Raw genomic sequence first — 23,676 nt, 5'->3', positions numbered from 1 at the left:
AGTATAGAAGTAGATGGGGGAAAAACAGGATGAGAATTTGCTAACACACACACAAACAGAGGGTACAACATAACCTCCTTCCAACTTCGTTGGCGGAGGTGATAAGTATAGAAGTAGATGGGGGAAAAACAGGATGAGAATTTGCTAACACACACACAAATAGGGAGTGCAACATAACCTCCTTCCAACTTCGTTAGCACAGGTAATAAGTATAGAAGTAAATGGGGGAAAAACAGGATGAGAATTTGCCAACACACACACAAACAGGGGGTACAGCATAACCTCCTTCCAACTTCGTTGGCGGAGGTGATAAGTATAGAAGTAGATGGGGGAAAAACAGGATGAGAATTTGCTAACACACACACAAACAGAGGGTACAACATAACCTCCTTCCAACTTCGTTGGCGGAGGTGATAAGTATAGAAGTAGATGGGGGAAAAACAGGATGAGAATTTGCTAACACACACACAAATAGGGAGTGCAACATAACCTCCTTCCAACTTCGTTAGCACAGGTAATAAGTATAGAAGTAAATGGGGGAAAAACAGGATGAGAATTTGCCAACACACACACAAACAGGGGGTACAGCATAACCTCCTTCCAACTTCGTTGGCGGAGGTGATAAGTATAGAAGTAGATGGGGGAAAAACAGGATGAGAATTTGCTAACACACACACAAACAGAGGGTACAACATAACCTCCTTCCAACTTCGTTGGCGGAGGTGATAAGTATAGAAGTAGATGGGGGAAAAACAGGATGAGAATTTGCTAACACACACACAAATAGGGAGTGCAACATAACCTCGTTCCAACTACGTTAGCACAGGTAATAAGTATGGAAGTAGATGGGGGGAAAAAACAGGATGAGAATTTGCCAACACACACACAAACAGGGGGTGCAGCATAACCTCCTTCCAACTTCGTTGGCGGAGGTGATAAGTATAGAAGTAGATGGGGGAAAAACAGGATGAGAATTTGCTAACACACACACAAATAGGGAGTGCAACATAACCTCGTTCCAACTTCGTTAGCACAGGTAATAAGTATGGAAGTAGATGGGGGGAAAAAACAGGATGAGAATTTGCCAACACACACACAAACAGGGGGTACAGCATAACCTCCTTCCAACTTCGTTGGCGGAGGTGATAAGTATAGAAGTAGATGGGGGAAAAACAGGATGAGAATTTGCTAACACACACACAAACAGAGGGTACAACATAACCTCCTTCCAACTTCGTTGGCGGAGGTGATAAGTATAGAAGTAGATGGGGGAAAAACAGGATGAGAATTTGCTAACACACACACAAACAGAGGGTACAACATAACCTCCTTCCAACTTCGTTGGCGGAGGTGATAAGTATAGAAGTAGATGGGGGAAAAACAGGATGAGAATTTGCCAACACACACACAAACAGGGGGTACAACATAACCTCCTTCCAACTTCGTTAGCGGAGGTGATAAGTATAGAAGTAGATGGGGGAAAAACATGATGAGAATTTGCTAACACACACACAAACAGGGGGTACAACATAACCTCCTTCCAATTTCGTTGACGGAGGTAATACGTATAGAAGTAGATGGGGGAAAAACAGGATGAGAATTTGCTAACCCACACACAAACAGGGGGTACAACATAACCTCCTTCCAATTTCGTTGACGGGGGTAATAAGTATAGAAGTAGATGAGGAAAAACAGGATGAGAATTTGCTAACACACACACAAATAGAGAGTACAACATAACCTCCTTCCAATTTCGTTGACGGAGGTAATAAGTATAGAAGTAGATGGGGAAAAAACAGGATGAGAATTTGCTAACACACACAAACAGGGGGTACAACTTTACCTCGTTCCAACTTCGTTAGCACAGGTGATAAGTATAGAAGTAGATGGGGGAAAAACAGGATGAGAATTTGTTAACATACACAGAAACAGGGGGTACAACATAACCTCCTTCCAACTTCGTTAGCACAGGTAATAAGTATAGAAGTAAATGGGGGAAAAACAGGATGAGAATTTGCTAACATACACACAAATAGAGAGTACAACATAACCTCCTTCCAACATTTTTGGCGTAGGTAATAAGTATAGAAGTAGATGGGGGAAAAACATGATGAGAATTTGCTAACACACACACAAACATAACCTCCTTCCAACTTCGTTAGCACAGGCAATAAGTATAGAAGTAGATGGGGGAAAAACAGGATGAGAATTTTCCAACACACACACAAACAGGGGGTACAACATAACCTTCAAATTTCGTTGGCGGAGGTAATAAGTATAGAAGTAGATGGGGGAAAAACGGGACGAGAATTTGCCAAGTTCGAATGTGAGATCATTGACGTTATTAAACACGATGTCATTCCCACATTAATTTCTTTTCAATCTTGCTTACATTAACCTGGTAAACCTCGTCATGGCTAACGACAGACCGCAATTTCTTTTCAATCATGATAACATTAATACGACGAATGTCGTCATTGCTAGTGATGAACTCTTATTTAATTAGATTAAATTTTAATATTTCTATTTTATGTATCTTATATTACCGTAGATCTGCAGAGTCATGCCTAGGTTATTAACATGCTAATTAGCCTCAGCAATTTTTTTGATTTTTGCATCTCTTAAATTTTTAGAAAATCATATAGCGTAAGTCTTGTAAACTGTCAAAACCACGTGTACTTTTACTTTAATGGCTGTTTTCCTGGTCCTGTAATAATAATAATAATAATAATAATAATAATAATAATAATAATAATCGTTATTATCATTATTATTATTATTATTATTATTATTATTATTATTATTAGCTAAGCTACAACCCTACCTGAAAGAGGATGCTATAAGCCCGAGGGCTTAAACAGGGGAAAATAGCCCAATGAGGAAAGGCCCTATATTATCATTATTATTATTATTATTATCTAAGCTACAATCCTAATTGGAAAAGCAGGATGCTATAAGCCCAAGGGCTCCAACAGGGGAAAATAGCCCAGTGAGGAAAGGCCCTATATTATTATTATTATTATTATTATTATTATTATCTAAGCTACAACCCTAATTGGAAAAGCAGGATGCTATAAGCCCAAGGGCTCCAACAGGGGAAAATAGCCTACTGAGAAAACACCTACATAATCAGTTTGTCGTATACAATCTTAAGTATTTAGCATATCACAGCATATTGTGCGTTTATTATTAAACCCACATCATCGAAGCACTTGAAAAACAAGAATGTCTTCAGTTTCTTCTAGAAAGGCTTAATACCTTGACTTTCGTATGTCCAGTACAAGCTTGATGTATAGTCTTTTTCATGAACAAAAATATTCGACTTCTTTTAAACATTTATATTTGCTGTCATTACCATTTCTGACATAAAAGACTTGTGTATTAGGAACGTTGAAACGTCTGATAATGTCCACACATTCTCCTTTCACATTCACTTCAGAGTTTAAAGGTTTAAAGGCCACTCATGAATGGCAGAGGCAAGGGACAGTGACATTGCCCTATCAAGCAGGACAATGCTCTAAAGACTGACCATATATACATACGATCAGCACCTAAGCCTCCTCTCCATCCAAGCTAAGACCAAGGAGGGCCAGGCAATGGCTGCTGATGACTCAGCAGATAGACCTATAGGCTCGCCTAAACCCGCCATCCTTAGCTCACAAGAAGTGAGGTTGCAGCGACCAAAGAAACTAGAGAGTTTGAGCGGGAGTCGAACCCCAGTCTGGCGTTCACCAGTCGAGGACGTTACCACATTGGCCACCACAACCAGTAGATATTCAAAATTCTTTTCTTTTCGTTTTTCATTTGCTTTACACATCCATCTGTTTACTTTAATTACTTAATTTAAAGGTTGTTATCCTCTTATCACACATAGATACCCATAAACAGACACGGGTGAAAGGACATGTTTGAGGCCTTTGTCCTGTAATGGACTGGCAACAGCTAATGATGATGATGAATATATTTCTAAAGAAATATCCATATTTGATCTATTTGTCGTACGCATTCTTAGGTATCTACACTGTAAAAAATTTGCTGTATTGCTGTAAATTTTTTTTTACAAATCCTGGAATAAATGTTACCTGGCATTTACCGTTTTAGAAGCGGATATATTAACGTTAAGGAGTGATATTAACTTCACTGACCCGTAAAAGATAAGAACAAAGTAGGGTAAAAAATACGGTCGCCTTAATTTCTGAAAATACGGCTGAAAACCGTGTATTTTTCCGGAGAATTTCCGATAAAAATTAAGTTTTTTTAACAGTGTAGAGTATCATACGGCGTAAACCATTCAACTTTCCAATCCATCATTACATTTACATTTATTGGGAACAACGGTTCGAAAAGACTAAAATCACAATCAGATCTTTGCTTAGGCACCCTCTATAACATTCAAAATGCTTCCAGAAGATAAAAACCACTCCTTACATCACCATTTTTTCTTATCTTCTTTCTTACCTCCAAAAAGTTCGAAGCAGGGTTTGCTAAAATCACCCTCTATAACATTTAAAATACTTCCAGAATACTAAAATCACTGCTAACATCATTTTTTTTTTATTAACGTCTTTTCTCAAAAAGTTCGAAGCAGGGTTTGCTAAAGGCACCCTCTATAACATTCAAAATACTTCCAGAAGACTAAAAACCCTCCTTACACCAATATTTTTTTTATTATCTTCTTTCTTACCTCCAAAAAGTTCGAAGCAGGGTTTTCTAAAGGCACTCTCTATAACATTCAAAATACTTCCAGGAGATAAAAACCCTCCTTACACCACCATTTTTTCTTATCTTCTTTCTTACCTCCAAAAAGTTCGAAGCAGGGTTTGTTAAAAGCACCCTCTATAACATTCAAAATACTTCCAGAAGACTAAAAACCCTCCTTACACCACCATTTTTTTCTTATCTTCTTTGTTACCTCCAGAAAGTTCGAAGCAGGGTTTGCTAAAGGCACTCTCTATGACATTCAAAATACTTCCAGAAGATAAAAACCCTCCTTACACCGCCATTCTTTTGTTATCTTCTTTCTTACCTCTAAAAAGTTCGAAGCAGGGTTTGTTAAAGGCACCCTCTATAACATTGAAAATACTTCCAGAAGACTAAAACCACTCCTTACCTCACCATTTTTTCTTATCTTCTTTCTTACCTCCAAAAAGTTCGAAGAGCAGGGTTTGCTAAAGGCACCCTCTATAACATTCAAAATACTTCCAGAAGATAAAAACCCTCCTTACACCAATATTTTTTTCATTATCTTCTTTCTTCCCTCCAAAATGTTCGAAGCAGGGTTTGTTAAAAGCACCCTCTATAACATTCAAAATACTTCCAGAAGACTAAAAACCCTCCTTACACCACCATTTTTTCTTATCTTCTTTCTAACCTCCAAAAAGTTCGAAGCAGCGTTTGTTAAAAGCACCCTCTATAACATTCAAAATACTTCCAGAAGATAAAAACCCTCCTTACACCGCCATTTTTTTATTATCTTTCTTACCTCCAAAAAGTTCGAAGCAGGGTTTTCTAAAGGCACCCTCTATAACATTCAAAATACTTCCAGAAGACTAAAACCACTCCTTACATCACCATTTATTTCTTATCTTCTTTCTTACTTCCAAAAAGTTCGAAGCAGGGTTTGCTAAAGGCACTCTCTATAACATTCAAAATACTTCCAGAAGACTACAACCACTCCTTACACCACCATTTTTTCTTATCTGCTTTCTTACCTCCAAGAAGTTCGAAGAGCAGGGTTTGTTTAAGGCACCCTCTATAGCATTCAAAATACTTCCAGAAGAGTAAAAACCTTCCTTACACCGCCATTTTTTGTATTATCTTCTTTCTTACCTCCAAAAAGTTCGAAGCAGGGTTTTCTAAAGGCACTCTCTATAACATTCAAAATACTTCCAGACGACTAAAGCCACTCCTTACACCACCATTTTTTCTTATCTTTCTTACCTCCAAAAAGTTCGAAGCAGGGTTTGCTAAAGGCACCCTCTATAACATTCAAAATACTCCCAGAAGACTAAAACCACTCCTTACATCACCATTTTTCCTTATCTTCTTTCTTACCTCCAAAAAGTTTGAAGCAGGGTTTGCTAAAATCACCCTCTATAACATTTAAAATGCTCCCATAAGACTAAAGCCACTCCTTACATCATCATTTTTTTCTTATCTTTCTTACCTCCAAAAAGTTCGAAGTAGGGTTTGTTAAAGACACCCTCTATAACATTCAAAATACTTCCAGAAGATAAAAACCACTCCTTACATCACCATTTTTTCTTATCTTCTTTCTTACCTCCAAAAAGTTCGAGGCAGGGTTTGCTAAAGGCACCCCCTATAACATTCAAAATACTCCCAGAAGACTAAAACCACTGCTTACACCACCATTTATTTATTATCTTCTTTCTTACCTCCAAAAAGTTCGAAGAGCAGAGTTTGCTAAAATCACCCTCTATAACATTTAAAATACTTCCAGTAGACTAAAATCACTGCTAACACCATTTTTCCTTAACTTCTTTCTTACCTCCAAAAAATTCGAAGAGCAGGGTTTGCTAAAGGCACTCTCTATAACATTCAAAATACTTCCAGAAGATAAAAACCCTCCTTACCTCCAAAAAGTTCAAAGCAGGGCTTGCTAAAGGCACCCTCTATAGCATTCAAAATACTTCCAGAAGACTAAAAACCCTCCTTACCTCCAAAAAGTTCGAAGCAGGGACGTAAACATTCATGACGGCATTGCGATCAGCAATTTTTTCCACGAGAGAAGTGTCAAGATAACTGTCAATGTCTATGTATCTGTAGCCGGAACCTTTGCGTACGTACTGCATCCCGTGGTCACTGACAATCACGATGTTTACTGTAAATAAAAGTTCTATTATTATTATTATTATTATTATTATTATTATTATTATTATTATTATTATTATTATTACAAGCTAAGCCATAACCCTAGTTACAAAAGCAGAATGTTAAAAGACCAAGGGCTTATTATTATTATTATTATTATTATTATTATTATTATTATTATTATTATTATTATTATTATTATTATTATTATTACAAGCTAAGCCATAGCCCTAGTTACAAAAGCAGAATATTAAAAGACTAAGGGCTTATTATTATTATTATTATTATTATTATTATTATTATTTTTTATTATCATTATTATTATTACAAGCTAAGCCATAACCCTGGTTACAAAAGCAGAATGTTAAAAGACCAAGGGCTTATTATTATTATTATTATTATTATTATTATTATTATTATTATTATTATTATTATTATTATTATTTTTTTTTTTTTATTATCATTATTATTATTACAAGCTAAGCCATAACCCTGGTTACAAAAGCAGAATATTGAAAGACCAAGGGCTTATTATTATTATTATTATTATTATTATTATTATTATTATTATTATTATTATCATTGTTGTTATTATTATTATTAAGAATAATACAAGGTAAGCCACAACCCCTGTTGGAAAAGCAGAATGCTATAAGCCCAATGGCTCAAACAGGGAAAATAGCTCAGCAAGGAAAGGAAATAAGGAAATAAATAAACTACACGAGAAGTAATGAACAATTAAAATCAAATACTTTAAGAACAGAGGCAACATTAAACTAAATCTTTCATACATAAACTACATAAACTACATAACATTCGCTGCAAATTTGAACTTTTGGTGTTAGTTCTGAAAATCCATTGTTTGGTAAAATATCTACTGTATGAGTCATTGAGAATTTTTTTTTTTTTTTTGCAAAGGGTATTTAATGCTATAGAATATAATTTTTATGAGTAATTGTGGTTTGGTTGCTAATATACTCAATATAGATTATTTATAGACAATACAGGAAGTTCTCTGAAAAATCATTTAAGATTAAATTCATCTATTTATATTCTATAACATTAAATTTGCAGAGTAGGTCAGTTTGATATGAAAATGTACAGTATATATCAACAGGAGCCTTTGTTCAATATAGTAAAAGAAGAGGTAAATCACAATACTGAAAAACTATTTTTAAAATTACTTTTCTGTATTTCCATAAAATTTCACACAATAAACCTTAACCATTCGAAGGACGAATTAAATGCAAAACCTCACATAAAATAAATCTTTCGTGAAAGTAAATAAAATCTTACTCTTATTTTATAATTTAAATTTTGATAAACTACGTCGTTTCAACGAACATTCAGAGAAAAAGTTTGCCTTTCCGAGTTTCCTTAAATAACATTTAAAAATCTATTCGACAATAAAATAAATCTTTAATAAAAGTGAATCTATTCTTACTACTTTTTATAATTTAAACTGATAAACTGCGTCCTTTCCACGATCATTCAGAGAAAATATTTTGTTTTTAAGTTTTCCATTATATTACATTTAAATATTTATTCTACATTAATCATTCTATGGAGAACGAATTATATGCAAAAACTCATATAAAATAAATCTTCCGTGAAAATAAATTGATTCTTAGCTTTTTTTTCTATGTAATTTAAACTGATAAACTACGTCGTTTAAACGAAAATTCAGAGAAAATGTTTGCTTTTTCGATTTTCATTACATTACATTTAAATTATTCTTAATCACTTACCATTATCAGACAAAATCTTCCGTGAAAATAAATTGATTTATAGTTTTTTTTCTAAATAATTTAAACTGATAAACTACGTCGTTTAAACGAAAATTCAGGGAAAAGGTTTGCTTTTTCGATTTTCCTTACATTACATTTAAATTATTCTTAATCACTTACCATTATCAGACAAGCCCCTTTCATCCAACTCGTCCATGAGAATAGAAAGAACACTGTCCAAATCTTGAAGTGTTTGCAACACCTGGGGAGATCTTGGACCGAATGCGTGTCCCATCACATCAGGTTCCACGGTGTAAACCTAAGAAAAAAAAAGGAAAATAAATTTTTGAGAGGGTTAGCTACAGTATAACCCCAAGCCTCCCCCCCCCCCACCAAAAAAAAAAAGAAAAAGAGAGAGAGAGAGAGAGAGAGAGAGGAGAGAGAGAGAGAGAGAGAGAGAGAGAGAGAGAGAGAGGAAACAGTAAATTTTTGGCCGGGGGAGTTTTATATGCCTGAATTTAGAAATCAAACACTGTTAAAAATTTGATTGGAAAAACAGAAAATGTGTGGCAACTTTTATTCCAGGATTTTTACCGTTTTAGAAACGGATATTTTAACGTAAAATAGTGATATTACGGTCAACAACCCGTAAAAGATAATAACAAAGTTGGGTAAAATTACGGTCGCCTGTATTTTACTGAAATACCGTTAAGAACAGTATATTTTTACGGAGAATTTCCGGTCAGAATTACGGTTTTTTTCTAAAAATTAACATTAGTGGTAGTGACGAAGGATAAAGATATATACAGTTTTCATTTAAATTAAAAGAAATCTCAAAGAGAGTGAAAAAAATATGTTTATTGCTATAGAAATATATTCATCATCATTATCATCAGCCATTGCTAGTCCAGTACAGGACAAAGGCCTTATACATGCCCTTCCACTCGTGTTTGTCTATGGTCTTTCTATGCCAGTCTATACCCGCAAATTTTCTTAGTTCGTCAATCCATCATCTTCTCTCCCTTGCTGTGTTTCGTTTGCAATCTCTAGGGACCCATTATTGTTATTATTATTATTATTATTATTATTATTATTATTATTATTACTTGCTAAGCTACAACCCTAGTTGGAAATACAGGATGCTGTAAGCCCCGGGTTCCAACAGGGAAAATAGCCCAGTGAGGAATGGAAACACGGAAAAATAAAATATTTTAAGAATAACATAATTATAATAAGTATCTCCTATATATACTATAAAAACTTTAACAAAACAAGAGGAAGAGAAATAAAATTCAATAGCGTGTCCGAGTGTACCCTTAGGAAAGAGAACTCTAACCCAAGACAGTGGAAGATCATGGTACAGAGGCTATGGCACTACCCAAGACTAGAGAACAAGGCTAAGGCTTCCAAGAACAAACTAAAGACTTTCTTGCTCTCTAAATGTCCATTCAGAAAAACTCTAAGTAGAGCAAATACCTGCACGAATTCATATCCTTCCTGTAGCATCTTCAAGGCTTTCATGATGCTCTTGAGGAAGTTATCTAGATGAACCTCCTCGTCTTTGTAGGTCTCGCAGTAGTGAGTGGTACGGTTGGCGACGGGAACTTCGCATCGGGACCATTTGATCTGGGCTGTCTTCAGTCCAGCCTTCTCGGCTGTAATCCAGATAGGCTCTGACGTCCACCACTAGAAAAAAAAATGAAATTTTAGGTTATATGGGTGTACTTATAATCTTGTTTTGCACGCGCTCTCTCTCTCTCTCTCTCTCTCTCTCTCTCTCTCTCTCTCTCTCTCTCTCTCTTAGATTATATGGGTGTACTTACAATATTGTTTTGCTCTCTCTCTCTCTCTCTCTCTCTCTCTCTCTCTCTCTCTCTCTCTCTCTCTCTCTCTCTCTCTCTCTCTCTTAGATTATATGGGTGTACTTATAATCTTGTTTTGCACGCGCTCTCTCTCTCTCTCTCTCTCTCTCTCTCTCTCTCTCTCTCTCTCTCTCTCTCTCTCTCTCTCTCTCTCATGTCCACTACTAGAGAAAACGAAATTTTGGATTATATATTCTACTAATCATATTGTTTTGCACTCTCTCTCTCTCTCTCTCTCTCTCTCTCTCTCTCTCTCTCTGATGTCCACCACTAGAAAAAATCAATGTTTGCATTAAATATGTATACTAATCATATTGTCTCTCTCTCTCTCTCTCTCTCTCTCTCTCTCTCTCTCTCTCTCTCTCTCTCTCTCTCTCTCTCTCTTGCAATTGCTACCTACTGATTGTCTATTGGTTGGTAAAGTTCGTTGGTCCACAATAAGCCCCTTGTTATTAGTATTATTATTATTATTATTATTATTATTATTATTATTATTATTAGCTAAGCTACAACCCTGGTTGAAAAAGCAGGACGCTATAAGCCCAAGGGCTCTAACAGGATAGGCCAGTGAGGAAAGAAAATAAGGAAACATAGAATAGTGGCCTGGGTGTACCCTCAAGCAAGAGAACCCCAACCCAAGAATGTGAAAGACCATGGTACTGAGACTATGACATTACCTCATCATCATCATCATCAGCCGTTCATTGTCCACTGCAGGACAAAGGCCTTAGACATGTCCTTCCACCCCCGTCTGTTTATGGTCTTTTTATGCCAGTCTATACCCGCAAATTTTCTTAGCTCGTCAATCCATCTTCCTTCCCTTGCTTCGTTTGCAATCTCTAGGGACCCCTTCTCTTAATGTCCATCTATTGTCTATCATTCTCATTATATGTCCTGCCCATGTCCATTTCTTTTTCTTACATAGATTATCCTCTATAGTCCATTTCTTTTAGCGATGCATATTTGCACCGACTCGCAGCAGTGCCCTTTTAGCTCGGAAAAGTTTCCGGATCGCTGATTGGTTGGACAAGATAATTCTAACCAATCAGCGATCAGGAAACTTTTCCGGGCTAAAAGGGCACTGCCACGAGTCGGTGCAAATATGCATCGCTAAAAGAAATGGACTATAGTTTACTCTCGTATCCATGTTGCTCTTTTTCTGTCTCCTAGTGTTATTCCCATCATTATTATTTCCATAATTCTTTGAGTTGTAACTAGCTATGTTCAAAGATACCTAAGACTAGAGAAATGCAGTGATTTGTTTATATAACACCCAAGTCTGTGGGCTGATTGGAGGTGGGCGTGATAGAGCAGAGAGAGAGGATATGCGGGCAATGTAAATTGTAAAAGAAGTCAACCTACTGCTACCATTATTCTATTCATGTATTCATACACACACAATGAATATACAATGCAAAAATACAAGATGCAGAGAAGACTAATAGGATAATTGTTAAAATGATTCGTTGTTACAATTAACATTTCCTGCATAAGAAGATATAAAGACATTCATGTCATGTACTGGTTCTTTTCACTAGGCATATGTCTGCTAATAATAGTCACAATGTCTTCTTTAACAGGTGAAATTCTAGCCAACAACAGATAGTAAGATTGTGCCAAAATTTAGGACATTCTACTACAGGTATTATAAACGTTATTGCCTCTTTACTAAGTAGCATTCTAGGTCAAGTATTGACTCTGTTTACGATCCTGTCCACCATAGAAGAAGAAACATTCTTCGTTGTTGTTTTTTGTTGTAAAGGCTTTGTAGTGATAATAGTATCCAAATAGTGAGATGAAATTACTACTACTGCTACTACTACTAATACTACTACTACTACTAATAATAATAATAATAATAATAATGTGTCTCATCTAAGGTGAAGTTGTTACCCCCTGTATCAACTTAAGGCAAACCCATGGTCTAGGTATATTAGCCGTGGATACAACAGAAATTGTAGATTTTAGAACAAAGCCCTCAAAAAAAAATTGGGAGTCAAATGGAAGCACAGTATTAAAAATGAAACTATAAGAGAGATTACTCGAGTGCCATATGTGGACAAGATCATAGTGAGGGGTAGATGGAGATGGTTTGGGAATGCTCTTCGCACACCCCAAGAGAGACTAGTTCACCAAACTATCAACTGGGCTCCACAAGGCACTAGAAGAGTTGGAAGACCCAGACCTACATGTCTGAGGACTATGAAGCGTGGAGTAGGGGATGATGAATGAAGAAGTATTGATTTATAAGCTCAAGTTACAGAGATAAGTTCACCAAACTTTCAACTGGGCTCCACAAGGCACTAGAAGAGTTGGAAGACCCAGACTGAGGACTATGAAGCGTGAAGTAGGAGATGATTTAAAAGCTCAAGATAGAGACGAATGGCGAAACCGAGGCCCTTTGCGTCAATAGGCGAAGGAGGGGATGATGAAATACAAATAGGGATGCTGTCAGAATAAATCCTTTAAAACAGTTCTTTTCTTACCTTGGATTTCACCGTCGTGCTGGAGTCATCAAGCCTAAAGGCGTCTTTTCCATCACGATCATAGAAGTAATTTCCAATGATATTATGGTTTTCTGGATACAGTCCTGAAATGGGAGGAATATTAACAGGATTAAGTATGTGACAAATCTATGTTTTAATAAAAAAAAAAATTCTCATGCCGTCACTTAGTTTATTCAGTTCAACTGCTAAAATATCTATGAGTCTTTTTATAGTTTATATATGACATATTTGTTTTTGACGTTGTTAATAGTTTATATATGACATATCTGTTATGACGTTGTTACTTTTTTTAGAATGATTTATTGTTAATTTGTTCTCTTCAGTTATTTATTTCCTTATTTCCTTTCCTCACTGGGCTATTTTTCCCTATTGGAGCCCCTGGGCTTATAGCATCTTGCTTTTCCAATTAGGGTTGTAGCTTGGATAGTAATAATAATAGTAATAATTGGTACATATCGTACAACCAACAAGTTGTGTAGAGACGAGGATAGCTACAAATGGTTTTAAATTATTAGAGCCAATATATATATCTACTGTATATTCTCTACTCTCTAGAGTATTCAAATATGTGGTCCAAAGACTATACAACAAGCTCCTGCTAGACATCCGAAAGACTGAAGATATTAAGGATTTCAAGAAGAAACTAATGCCATTCTTGTTCTCTGAGTGCTTCGATAATATTTTTCCCTGTTGGGGCCCTTGAGCTTATAGCATCTTGCTTTTCCAACTAGGATTACAGCCTAGCTTGTAATAATAATAATAATAATAATAATATCAATAATGGTAATAATGATAATAATAATAATAATAATATCAATAATAATAATAATAATAATAATAATAATAATAATAATAATAATAATAATATCAATAATAACCACATCAACAATAATAATAATAATAATAATAATGATAATAATAATAATAGTAAGTAACATCACAAATGTTTTGGCTTGCATCAAGACAAAAAGCTAGTATACCATTTTAAGCAAGTGACATCACTGTCTATTTCTTCACCAACTCCGTGCATCTCTTAAACAAGACGTACAGGTACAGAATAGCAACCAACGCTCACGAAACCTTCTACAGGATTAACAGGTGGATGTCAGTGAATCCTTTGGCAAGGCCGGCCAAAACAAATATCAGGGTAGATGGACTGCAATAGCGAGATGAGAATTCTTTCAAGATTTCGCCTTGTTTATACATACTTGCATTCATTTTCCATTGTTGCGTTTAGATAATTTCTCTGGACACGTTCAGAAAATTTATCTGGTCATTTTCAAAAAATTACTCTGGTTGCGTTCAGATAATTTCTCTGGTTGCGTTCAGAAAATTTCTCTGGTCATGTTCAGAAAATTACTCTGGTTGCGTTCAGATAATTTCTCTGGTTGCGTTCAGAAAACTACTCTGGTCATTTTCAGAAAATTCCTCTGGTAACGTTCAGAAAATTCCTCTGGTCACATTCAGAAAATTCTTCTGGTCATGTTCAGAAAATTCCTCTCAAGTTCATAAAATTCCTCTAGTCACATTCAGAAAATTCCTCTGGTTGCGCTCAGAAAATTTATCTATTCACGTTCAGAAATTCCTCTGGTCGCGTTCAGATAATCTATCTAGTCACGATCAGAAAATACTTATGGTCGCGTTCAGAAATTTCACTGAGAGCGTTGTAAAAACACCTCTCGTCACGTTCAGAAAACTTCTCAAGTTAATGACTTATAATTTGCTCCATATAAACACGTATACATTAATAATAATAATAATAATAATAATATCTTACCTCAAGATATTCCTCAAAAAACAATGAAATAAAAAAAAATTCTTGCACTAAAAAGAACAGTAAACATCTGTCTCTCACCCCATCACACAAAGGTGATAAACATCTCAATATAAATAATATAAAGTTAATCTAATTATATCTAGACACGAAAATGGTTCTTTAACAGAAATTAATGCGACACATTCTCGTGAAAATTATCACAATGGCTCGTTCTGTCTCTTTTACTTTACATCTTAATCATTTCTGGCGAGTCTTCCTTAGTATTCCTTACTAAATTTAATTTCTGTTATTTCACCGTTTTTGTTCTTCCTCTTCTGTGGAATACAAAAGACTTTATTCTAGCTGCACTTTTTTACAATTTGTCTATGCCAACACTTTTTTTATATTTCAAATGCGATGTTGATATTGTTACGTTACTTGGTTTTGCTATGGATAAACACCAGGTCTAAATATGTTTAGATCTTGGCTAGGCATATCTACATACTCACTGACAAATTATTTATGGGAATCAATACTTTATTGACGATCACTGTAGGCACTGTGAGCGTAAACGTTATAAATGCAGCCTGAACAAAGATCTGACAGTGATTTTAGCCTTCTGTGAGTACTGGAAACGTTATAGCTGCTGTCTGAGCAAAGATATGGCAGTAATTGGAGCCTTCTGGACACGTTGTAAATGTTATAGATACTGTCTGAGCAAAGATCTGGCCGAGATTTTAGCGTTCTGGAAGCGTTGTAAACGTTATAGAGGCTGTCTGAGCAAATATCTGGCAGTAATTTTAGCCTTCTGAAAGCATGGTAAACGTTATAGAGGCTGTCTAAGCAAAGATCTGTCAGCAATTTCAGCCTTCTGAAAGCATGGTAAACGTTATAGAGGCTGTCTAAGCAAAGATCTGTCAGCAATTTCAGCCTTCTGAAAGCATGGTAAACGTTATAGAGGCCGTCTAAGCAAAGATCTGGCAGCAATTTTAGCCTTCTGAAGCGTGGTAAACGTTATAGAGGCTGTCTGAACAAATATCTGGAAGTAATTTTAGCCTTTTGGAAGCATTGTAAACGTTGTAGATGCTGTCTAGGCAAAGATTTGGCAGTAATTCTAGTCTTCTGGTTACGTTGTAAATGTTATAGATGCTGTCTGAACAAAGATCTGGTTTCAGTACTTTGTCAATGATCACATAATCCTCGCTGTTGAATTTCATATCTTACTTATATATTCACGATGTGCATTCTCCCTTTAAGTACTCAAATCCTAACATCACACTTCTTGGGAGTAAAATAATCACATTTCTACTTTATTTGTATATTTCTCATTAAACACTTCTTCTTCCCCACCGTTATCCCTACATGCGCCTGATGCGCCCTCTCCAATGCCTTCCATCAAAGACATCCTCTTCCACCAAACCTCTTCTCTCCATATCATCCTTCACCTTATCTCGCCATTTCATCCTCTTCCTACCTCTTGATATTCTCCTCCTTACAGGTTCCTCCCAAGCCCTCCCCATTCCCTCCCCACCATCCATTCTCAACACGTGTCCACACCATCTCAATCCTGACACTCTTATCATCTCAGTAATCTTCACTACGCCCGCCATTCTTCTTATTTCATAATTTTCCAATCTTTCAAACAGTGATAATCCCATAATCCACATTAGCATTCTCATCTCTGTTCTCTCATTAGAGATGCTGCTTCCTCCGGTGCCTTAGATGACCGCAGAGGTAGCAGCAGTAGGGGACTCAGCAGTATGAAGCTTCATCTGTGGTGGAAATGTGGGAGGTTGGGCTGTGGCCCCCTAGCAGTACCAGCTGAACTCGGCTGAGTCCCTGGTTAGGCTGGAGGAACGTAGAGAGTAGAGGTCCCCTTTTTTGTTTTGTTTCTTGTTGATGTCGGCTACCCCCCAAAATTGGGGGAAGTGCCTTTGGTATATGGATGGATGGATCTCTGTTCTCTCATTAATCACTGACCAAGGTCAAATCCACGCTAGTCTTTCACTAACTATCAGATAAGGACCCTAGTCTCATTTCACAAGTATAATCATACTATCACACTGCCATTCTACCTACATCTTATCACACTATCTACGAGAGATTCGTTCCAACAATCTTTTTATCATTTAATCTCATTCAGCGTGACTTTTTAAGGAACCAGTTTTAGTATTTAGAGGAGAATTCAACGACAGTTTTATAGGGATAGTTATACTGTGATTTAATATTGCGCCACACGGCATAGATTCAAAGTTCATCCATATTATAAGATACCCATAGCCTCTGTACCATGGTTTTCCACTGTCTTGGGGTAGGGTTCTCTTGCTTGAGGGTACACATAGTCACACTAATCTATCTTATTTCTCTTCCCCTTTATTTTAAGTTTTTATAGTTTATATATGAAAGATCTATTTTAATGTTGTTACTGTTCTAAAAATATTTTATTTCAATAGTTCATTACTTCTGCAGTTTACTTATTTCCTTTTCTCACTGGGCCATTTTTTACATAACCGTTTATCCCTGCAACTTTCATTACTCTACGAATAAACTTGTGGCCCTAAAGCTGTTCTTAAACAAACAAACACACAAACAGGGGCAAAAACATAACTTCCTTCCAACTTCGTTGGCGGAGAGAGTAGAGGTCCCCTTTTTGGTTTTGTTTCATTTGTTGATGTCGGCTACCCCCCAAATTGGGGGAAGTGCCTTGGTATATGTATGTATGTATGTATAAACGTATCTCATTCACTTTCATCTAAAGCAAGGCTTCCATTTTGTACAAATAACTGAATTTATTTCAGGCTGCCAATGCCAACTTGGCTACATATTTAACACCTGCGCATTTGTGATGGCTGTACATGTGGGTCATTGACCATCTGTTGGAATCTCTGTTAGGGTGTTTATTTATAACTTCCCTTTTTAATCTACTAAAACTAGGCTGGTATAATATGACGTCGACAATACTTGACTTGGTGGGTTTTTTTTTTTTTTTCTTTTTTAAATCAGAATATATGCTCACCAGAACGTCAGCCGGGCAAGCCCAACCCCCTACTGTGGTGCCCAATAACAGCAGTGGCCTCCCCAGTAAACACCTTAAACTCACGGTCCCGAGCAGGGATCGATCTGCTGGCATGTGATTCCTAGGCGAACATCTTACCACTGCACTAGCTATAAGAAACCTATCGGTCTTTTCTGACTTAGATTACAATTGTCAATTTCTTTACCTTGGCTCTTTAAAATATATGTTCATTGTATCTACTTATAACTTTTAGAATATCCACATGAGTACTAATTAGTGTTTGTTGACAAATAAAGCTTGTAACTTACTTTACTTTACTTACATTAAGGGCTGCTTGTCTGGTCCCGTACAACAGGGGAACCCTACTCTCTACAGGGGAGAGAGAGAGAGAGAGAGAGAGAGAGAGAGAGAGAGAGAGAGAGAGAGAGAGAGATTGGTGTTAACAAGGCATATAGAAAGAGTTGTAATTCTATCCATAGTCTTTTACGATGTTCATTCGGGAGCATTTAACATTTCAAAATGCGTATTGTTCGCTTACTGTTTGATTATCACTGTCAAAATTTAGCGTAATAAAAAAGTCTTCAGTTTCCTGTTTAAAGGTCGCTCATGAATGGCAGAGGCAAGGGACAGTGACACTGCCCTAGCAATCAGGACAATACCCTAGAGACTGACCATAGCCTCCTCTCCCCCCAAGCTAGGACCAGGGAGGGCCAGGTAGTGGCTGCTGATGACTCAACAGATAGACCTGTAGGCTCCCCCAAACCACCCAACCTTAGCTCACAAGGATGGTAAGGTTGAAGACACTGATGGCACTAACGAGTCTGAGCGGGACTCGAACTCCCGACTGGCAAACACCAGGCAGAGACGTTACCAATCAGGCCACAGCAATTATTCGGAGGTCTCGTGGGAGCCTCGGGGCCACATATTTAATGGCTCTTGAGCCTACAGTAGACATTATTATTATTATTATTATTATTATTATTATTATTATTTGCTAAGCTACAACCCTTGTTGGAAAAGCAAGATGCTATAAGCCAAAAGGCTTCAACAGGGACAATAGCCCAGTGAGGAAAGGAAAAAAAGAAAATAGATAAACTACAAGTAATAAACAATTAAAATAAAACATCTTAAGAAGAATAACAATATTAAAATAAATCTTTCATTTATAAACTATAAAAACTTAAAAAATAAAAAAGGAAGAGAAATAAGATAGAATAGTGAACATGAGTGTACCCTCAAGCAAGAGAACTCTAATCCAACACAGTGGAAGACCATGGTACAGAGGCTATGGCACTACCAAAGACTAAAGAACAATGGTTTGATTTTGGAGTGCCCTTTTCTTAGAAGAGCTGCTTACCATAGCTAAAAAGTCTCTTCTACCCTTATCAAGAGGAAAGTAGCCAGTGAACAATTACAGTGCAGTAGTAAACCCCTTCAACGAAGAACTGTTCTAATTTCCTTATTTCCTTTCCTCACTGGGCTATATTTCCCTATTGGAGCCCTTGGGTTAATAGCATCTTGCTTTTCCAACTAGGGTTGTAGCTTGGCTAATAATAATAATAATAATAATAATAATAATAATAATAATAATAATAATAATAATAATAATAATAATAATAACGATAGTTTGAAACCATCTGTAACTCTTCTTGTGTTAAGACGATTTGTTGGTTGCAAGTAATAATAATAATAATAATAATAATAATAATAATAATAATAATAATAATAATAATAACAATAATAATAATAATAATAAAGATAGTTTGAAACCATCTGTAACTCTTCTGGTGTCAGGACTATTTGTTGGTTGCAAGTAATAATAATAATAATAATAATAATAATAATAATAATAATAATAATAATAATAATAATAATAATAACAACAACCACAACAAAAACAACAACAACTACCAGCTTACCCGTAGACAAGGTCGTCCAAGATGGAAAGGACAACGTAGGAAAGATAGGATTGGTCCAGCGAGCTCTGACTCCCTTCTCCAGGAATTGTTTGAACGCAGGGAAGGCTCCTTCCTTCCACATCTCGAGGTAGTCAGACCGAAACCTGAAACATATATTGTTATTGTTATTATTATTATTACTAAGTTCAAAGTTGGAGCAAATGCTTTTTTGTTGACCAGGCGGACATGAGTCTTTTTATAGCTTATATATGACATATTTGTTTTTTATGTTGTTAATAGTTTATATATGACATATTTGTTTTTGATGTTGTTAATAGTTTATATATGACATATCTGTTTTGACGTTGTTGCCTTTTTTACAATAATTTATTGTTAATTTGTTCTCTTCATTTATTTATTTCCTTATTTCCTTTCCTCACTGGGCTATTTTTCCCTATTGGGGCCCTTGGGCTTATAGCATCTTGCTTTTCCAATTAGGGTTGTAGCATCTTGCTTTTCCAACTAGGGTTGTAGCTTGGATAATAATAATAATAATAATAATACAACCCTAATTGGAAAAGCAAGATGCTAACAGGGAAAAAATAGCCCAGTGAGGAAAGGAAACAAGGAAATAAATAAACTACGAGAAAAGCAATGATCAAAATAGAATATTTTAAGAACAGGAAAAGAAATAGCCCAGTGAGGAAAGGAAACATGGAAATAAATAAACTACGAGAAAAGCAATGATCAAAATAGAATATTTTAAGAACAGGAAAAGAAATAGCCCAGTGAGGAAAGGAAACAAGGAAATAAATAAACTACGAGAAAAGCAATGATCAAAATAGAATATTTTAAGAACAGAAAAAGGAATAGCCCAGTAAGGAAAGGAAACAAGGAAATAAATAAACTACGAGAAAAGCAATGATCAAAATAGAATATTTTAAGAACAGGAAAAGAAATAGCCCAGTAAGGAAAGGAAATTAAGGAAAAAATAGAATATTTTAAGAACAGGAAAAGAAATAGCCCAGTAAGGAAAGGAAATTAAGGAAATAAATAAACTACGAGAGAAGCAATGATCAAAATAGTATATTTTAAGAACAGTAAAAGAAATAGCCCAGTAAGGAAAGGAAATTAAGGAAATAAATAAATTACGAGAAAAGCAATGATCAAAATAGAATATTTTAAGAACAGGAAAAGAAATAGCCCAGTAAGGAAAGGAAATTAAGGAAATAAATAAACTACGAGAAAAGCAATGATCAAAATAGAATATTTTAAGAACAAGAAAAGAAATAGCCCAGTGAGGAAAGGAAACAAGGAAATAAACAAACTACGAGAAAAGCAATGATCAAAATAGAATATTTTAAGAACAGGAAAAGAAATAGCCCAGTAAGGAAAGGAAATTAAGGAAATAAATAAACTACGAGAAAAGCAATGATCAAAATAGAATATTTTAAGAACAGTAAAAGAAATAGCCCAGTAAGGAAAGGAAATTAAGGAAATAAATAAACTACAAGAAAAGCAATGATCAAAATAGAATATTTTAAGAACAGGAAAGAAATAGCCCAGTAAGGAAAGGAAACAAGGAAATAAATAAACTACGAGAAAAGCAATGATCAAAATAGAATATTTTAAGAACAGGAAAAGAAATAGCCCAGTAAGGAAAGGAAACAAGGAAATAAATAAACTACGAGAAAAGAAATGATCAAAATAGAATATTTTAAGAACAGGAAAAGAAATAGCCCAGTGAGGAAAGGAAACAAGGAAATAAATAAACTACGAGAAAAGCAATGATCAAAATAGAATATTTTAAGAACAGGATAAGAAATAGCCCAGTGAGGAAAGGAAACATGGAAATAAATAAACTACGAGAAAGCAATGATCAAAATAGAATATTTTAAGAACAGGAAAAGAAATAGCCCAGTAAGGAAAGGAAATTAAGGAAATAAATAAACTACGAGAAAAGCAATGATCAAAATAGAATATTTTAAGAACAGGAAAAGAAATAGCCCAGTGAGGAAAGGAAATTAAGGAAATAAATAAACTACGAGAAAAGCAATGATCAAAATAGAATATTTTAAGAACAGTAACAACATTAAACAGATCTTCCCTCTTCTATAGAGATAAAAGGCAATGTCAGTGTGTGTGTGTGTGTGTGTGTGTGTGTGTGTGTGTGTGTGTGTGTGTGCGTGCGCGTGTGTTCCCTATAGAAAAGGAGATTAGAGAATCTACATAAAATCTAAAAGTGTATTCTTATGTAAAATATACTGACATTTATTTTTAATCCTACACGCGGGCAATGAAGGGTATCTCTGCTAGTGTATATAATATATATATATATATATATATATATATATATATATATATATAATATATATATATATATATATATATATATATATATATATTATATATATAATATATATAAATATATATATATATATATATATATATATAGAGAGAGAGAGAGAGAGAGAGAGAGAGAGAGAGAGAGAGAGAAAGAGAGAGAGAGATCAGTAAAATCAGTAGAACTTCAAAAGTTCAAAGTTGCAGCAAATGTTTTTATGTTGAACAGGCTGACATACGTCTTTTTATAGTTATATATGAATTATCTGTTTTAATGTTGTTAATGTTTTTTAAAATATTTCATTTTATTTCATTACTTCTTATATTGTTTATTTATTTCTATGTTTCCTTTCCTCACTGGGCTATTTTTCCCTGTTGGAGCCCTTGGGCTTATAGCGTCTTGCTTTTCCAACTAGGGTTGTAGCTTGGTTAATAATAATAATAATAATAATAATAATAATAATAATCAGCCTGTTTAAAAATACATAAACCGCAAGTTTGAACTTTAAATGAATACATAAATACATTTACATTAGGGTTGTGGTGGCCAATGTGGTAACGTCCCTGACTGGCAATCGCCAGACTGGGGTTGGAGTTCCGCTCAAACTCGTTAGTTTCTTTGGTCGCTGCAACCACACCATCATAGTGAGTTAAGGAGGGGGGTTGGGGGAACCTATAGGTCTATCTGCTGTGTCATCAGCAGCCATTGCCTGGCCCTCCTTGGTCCTAGCCTGAATGGAGAGGGGGCTTGGACGCTGATCATATGTAAGGGTAAAGGAGACTATTTAGCTATGGTAAACAGCTCTTCTAGGAGAAGGACACTCCAAAATCAAACCATAGTTCTCTAATCTTGAGTAGTACCATAGCCTCTGTACCATGGTATTCCACTGTCTTGAGTTAGAGTTCTCTTGTTTGTTTTGTTAAAGTGTTTATAGTTTATATAGGAAATATTTATTTTAATATTGTTACTGTTCTTAAAATATCTTATTTTTACTTGTTTTCTATCCTCACTAGACTACAACATCCGGCTTTTCCACGTGGGGTTGTAGCTTAGCAAGTAATAATAATAATATGGTCAGTCTCTAACGCATTGTTCTCCTAGATAAAGCAATGTCACTGTCCCTTGCCTCTGCCATTCTTGACCGGCCTTTAAAGCCTTTAAATGACAGTACTACTGATACTAAATACAGAAGATTTACCTACCCATCGAGTAGTATATATAGAAGCCTGGGTTTGTCCTCCTCCTCCAAATCTGATTCACCTTGGGGCACCGAGTGACAGACCTGAAGGACAGAGGCTGAGATCACCACCAGGACAACACCCCACGCTGCTAACGAGGTAGGGCCCATTGTAAGTCATCTCTGAAATTTGCCAACAACAGATTTATGTCACAGGTGTTACTTTTGGCCTTATGTAATATAATATAACATGTAATATATATATATATATATATATATATATATATATATATATATATATATATATATATATATATTAATACTGTATATATAATTGTGTATATATTCTCGTGTTTACATAAACATAGATTAAGTACAGACAATTTAGAAATATAATGAAAGAAGGAATCTGTGTATTTATTGCATTAATCATAAAAGCACGTGACATTAGTTAAAAGGGGAGCAAATACATATGTATGTAGATCAGGAATATGCACTCTCACACACACACATATGTATATATATATATATATATATATATATATATAAATACATTTA

General features: G+C 35.3%; 1 protein-coding gene across 1 annotated transcript in view; it reads right to left on the bottom strand.

The window, feature by feature from the left end:
- LOC137654426 (glycerophosphocholine cholinephosphodiesterase ENPP6-like) overlaps nt 1–23,676 on the bottom strand; it is a 43,273-nt gene that overhangs the window by 8,263 nt on the left and 11,334 nt on the right. The window contains exons 2-7 of the mRNA XM_068388027.1: nt 23,144–23,301; nt 19,619–19,761; nt 12,907–13,010; nt 10,035–10,244; nt 8,739–8,877; nt 6,678–6,841 (exon numbers count right to left, since the gene is read on the bottom strand). Coding sequence (XP_068244128.1) covers nt 6,678–6,841; nt 8,739–8,877; nt 10,035–10,244; nt 12,907–13,010; nt 19,619–19,761; nt 23,144–23,289 — 906 coding nt within the window. The 5' untranslated portion in view covers nt 23,290–23,301. The remainder of the gene's footprint in view (nt 1–6,677; nt 6,842–8,738; nt 8,878–10,034; nt 10,245–12,906; nt 13,011–19,618; nt 19,762–23,143; nt 23,302–23,676) is intronic.

Source organism: Palaemon carinicauda, chromosome 15, assembly GCF_036898095.1.
Source record: "Palaemon carinicauda isolate YSFRI2023 chromosome 15, ASM3689809v2, whole genome shotgun sequence".
In the NCBI taxonomy this organism is placed as follows: Eukaryota; Metazoa; Arthropoda; class Malacostraca; order Decapoda; family Palaemonidae; genus Palaemon; species Palaemon carinicauda.
This window is presented reverse-complemented; position numbering and strand designations above follow the sequence as displayed.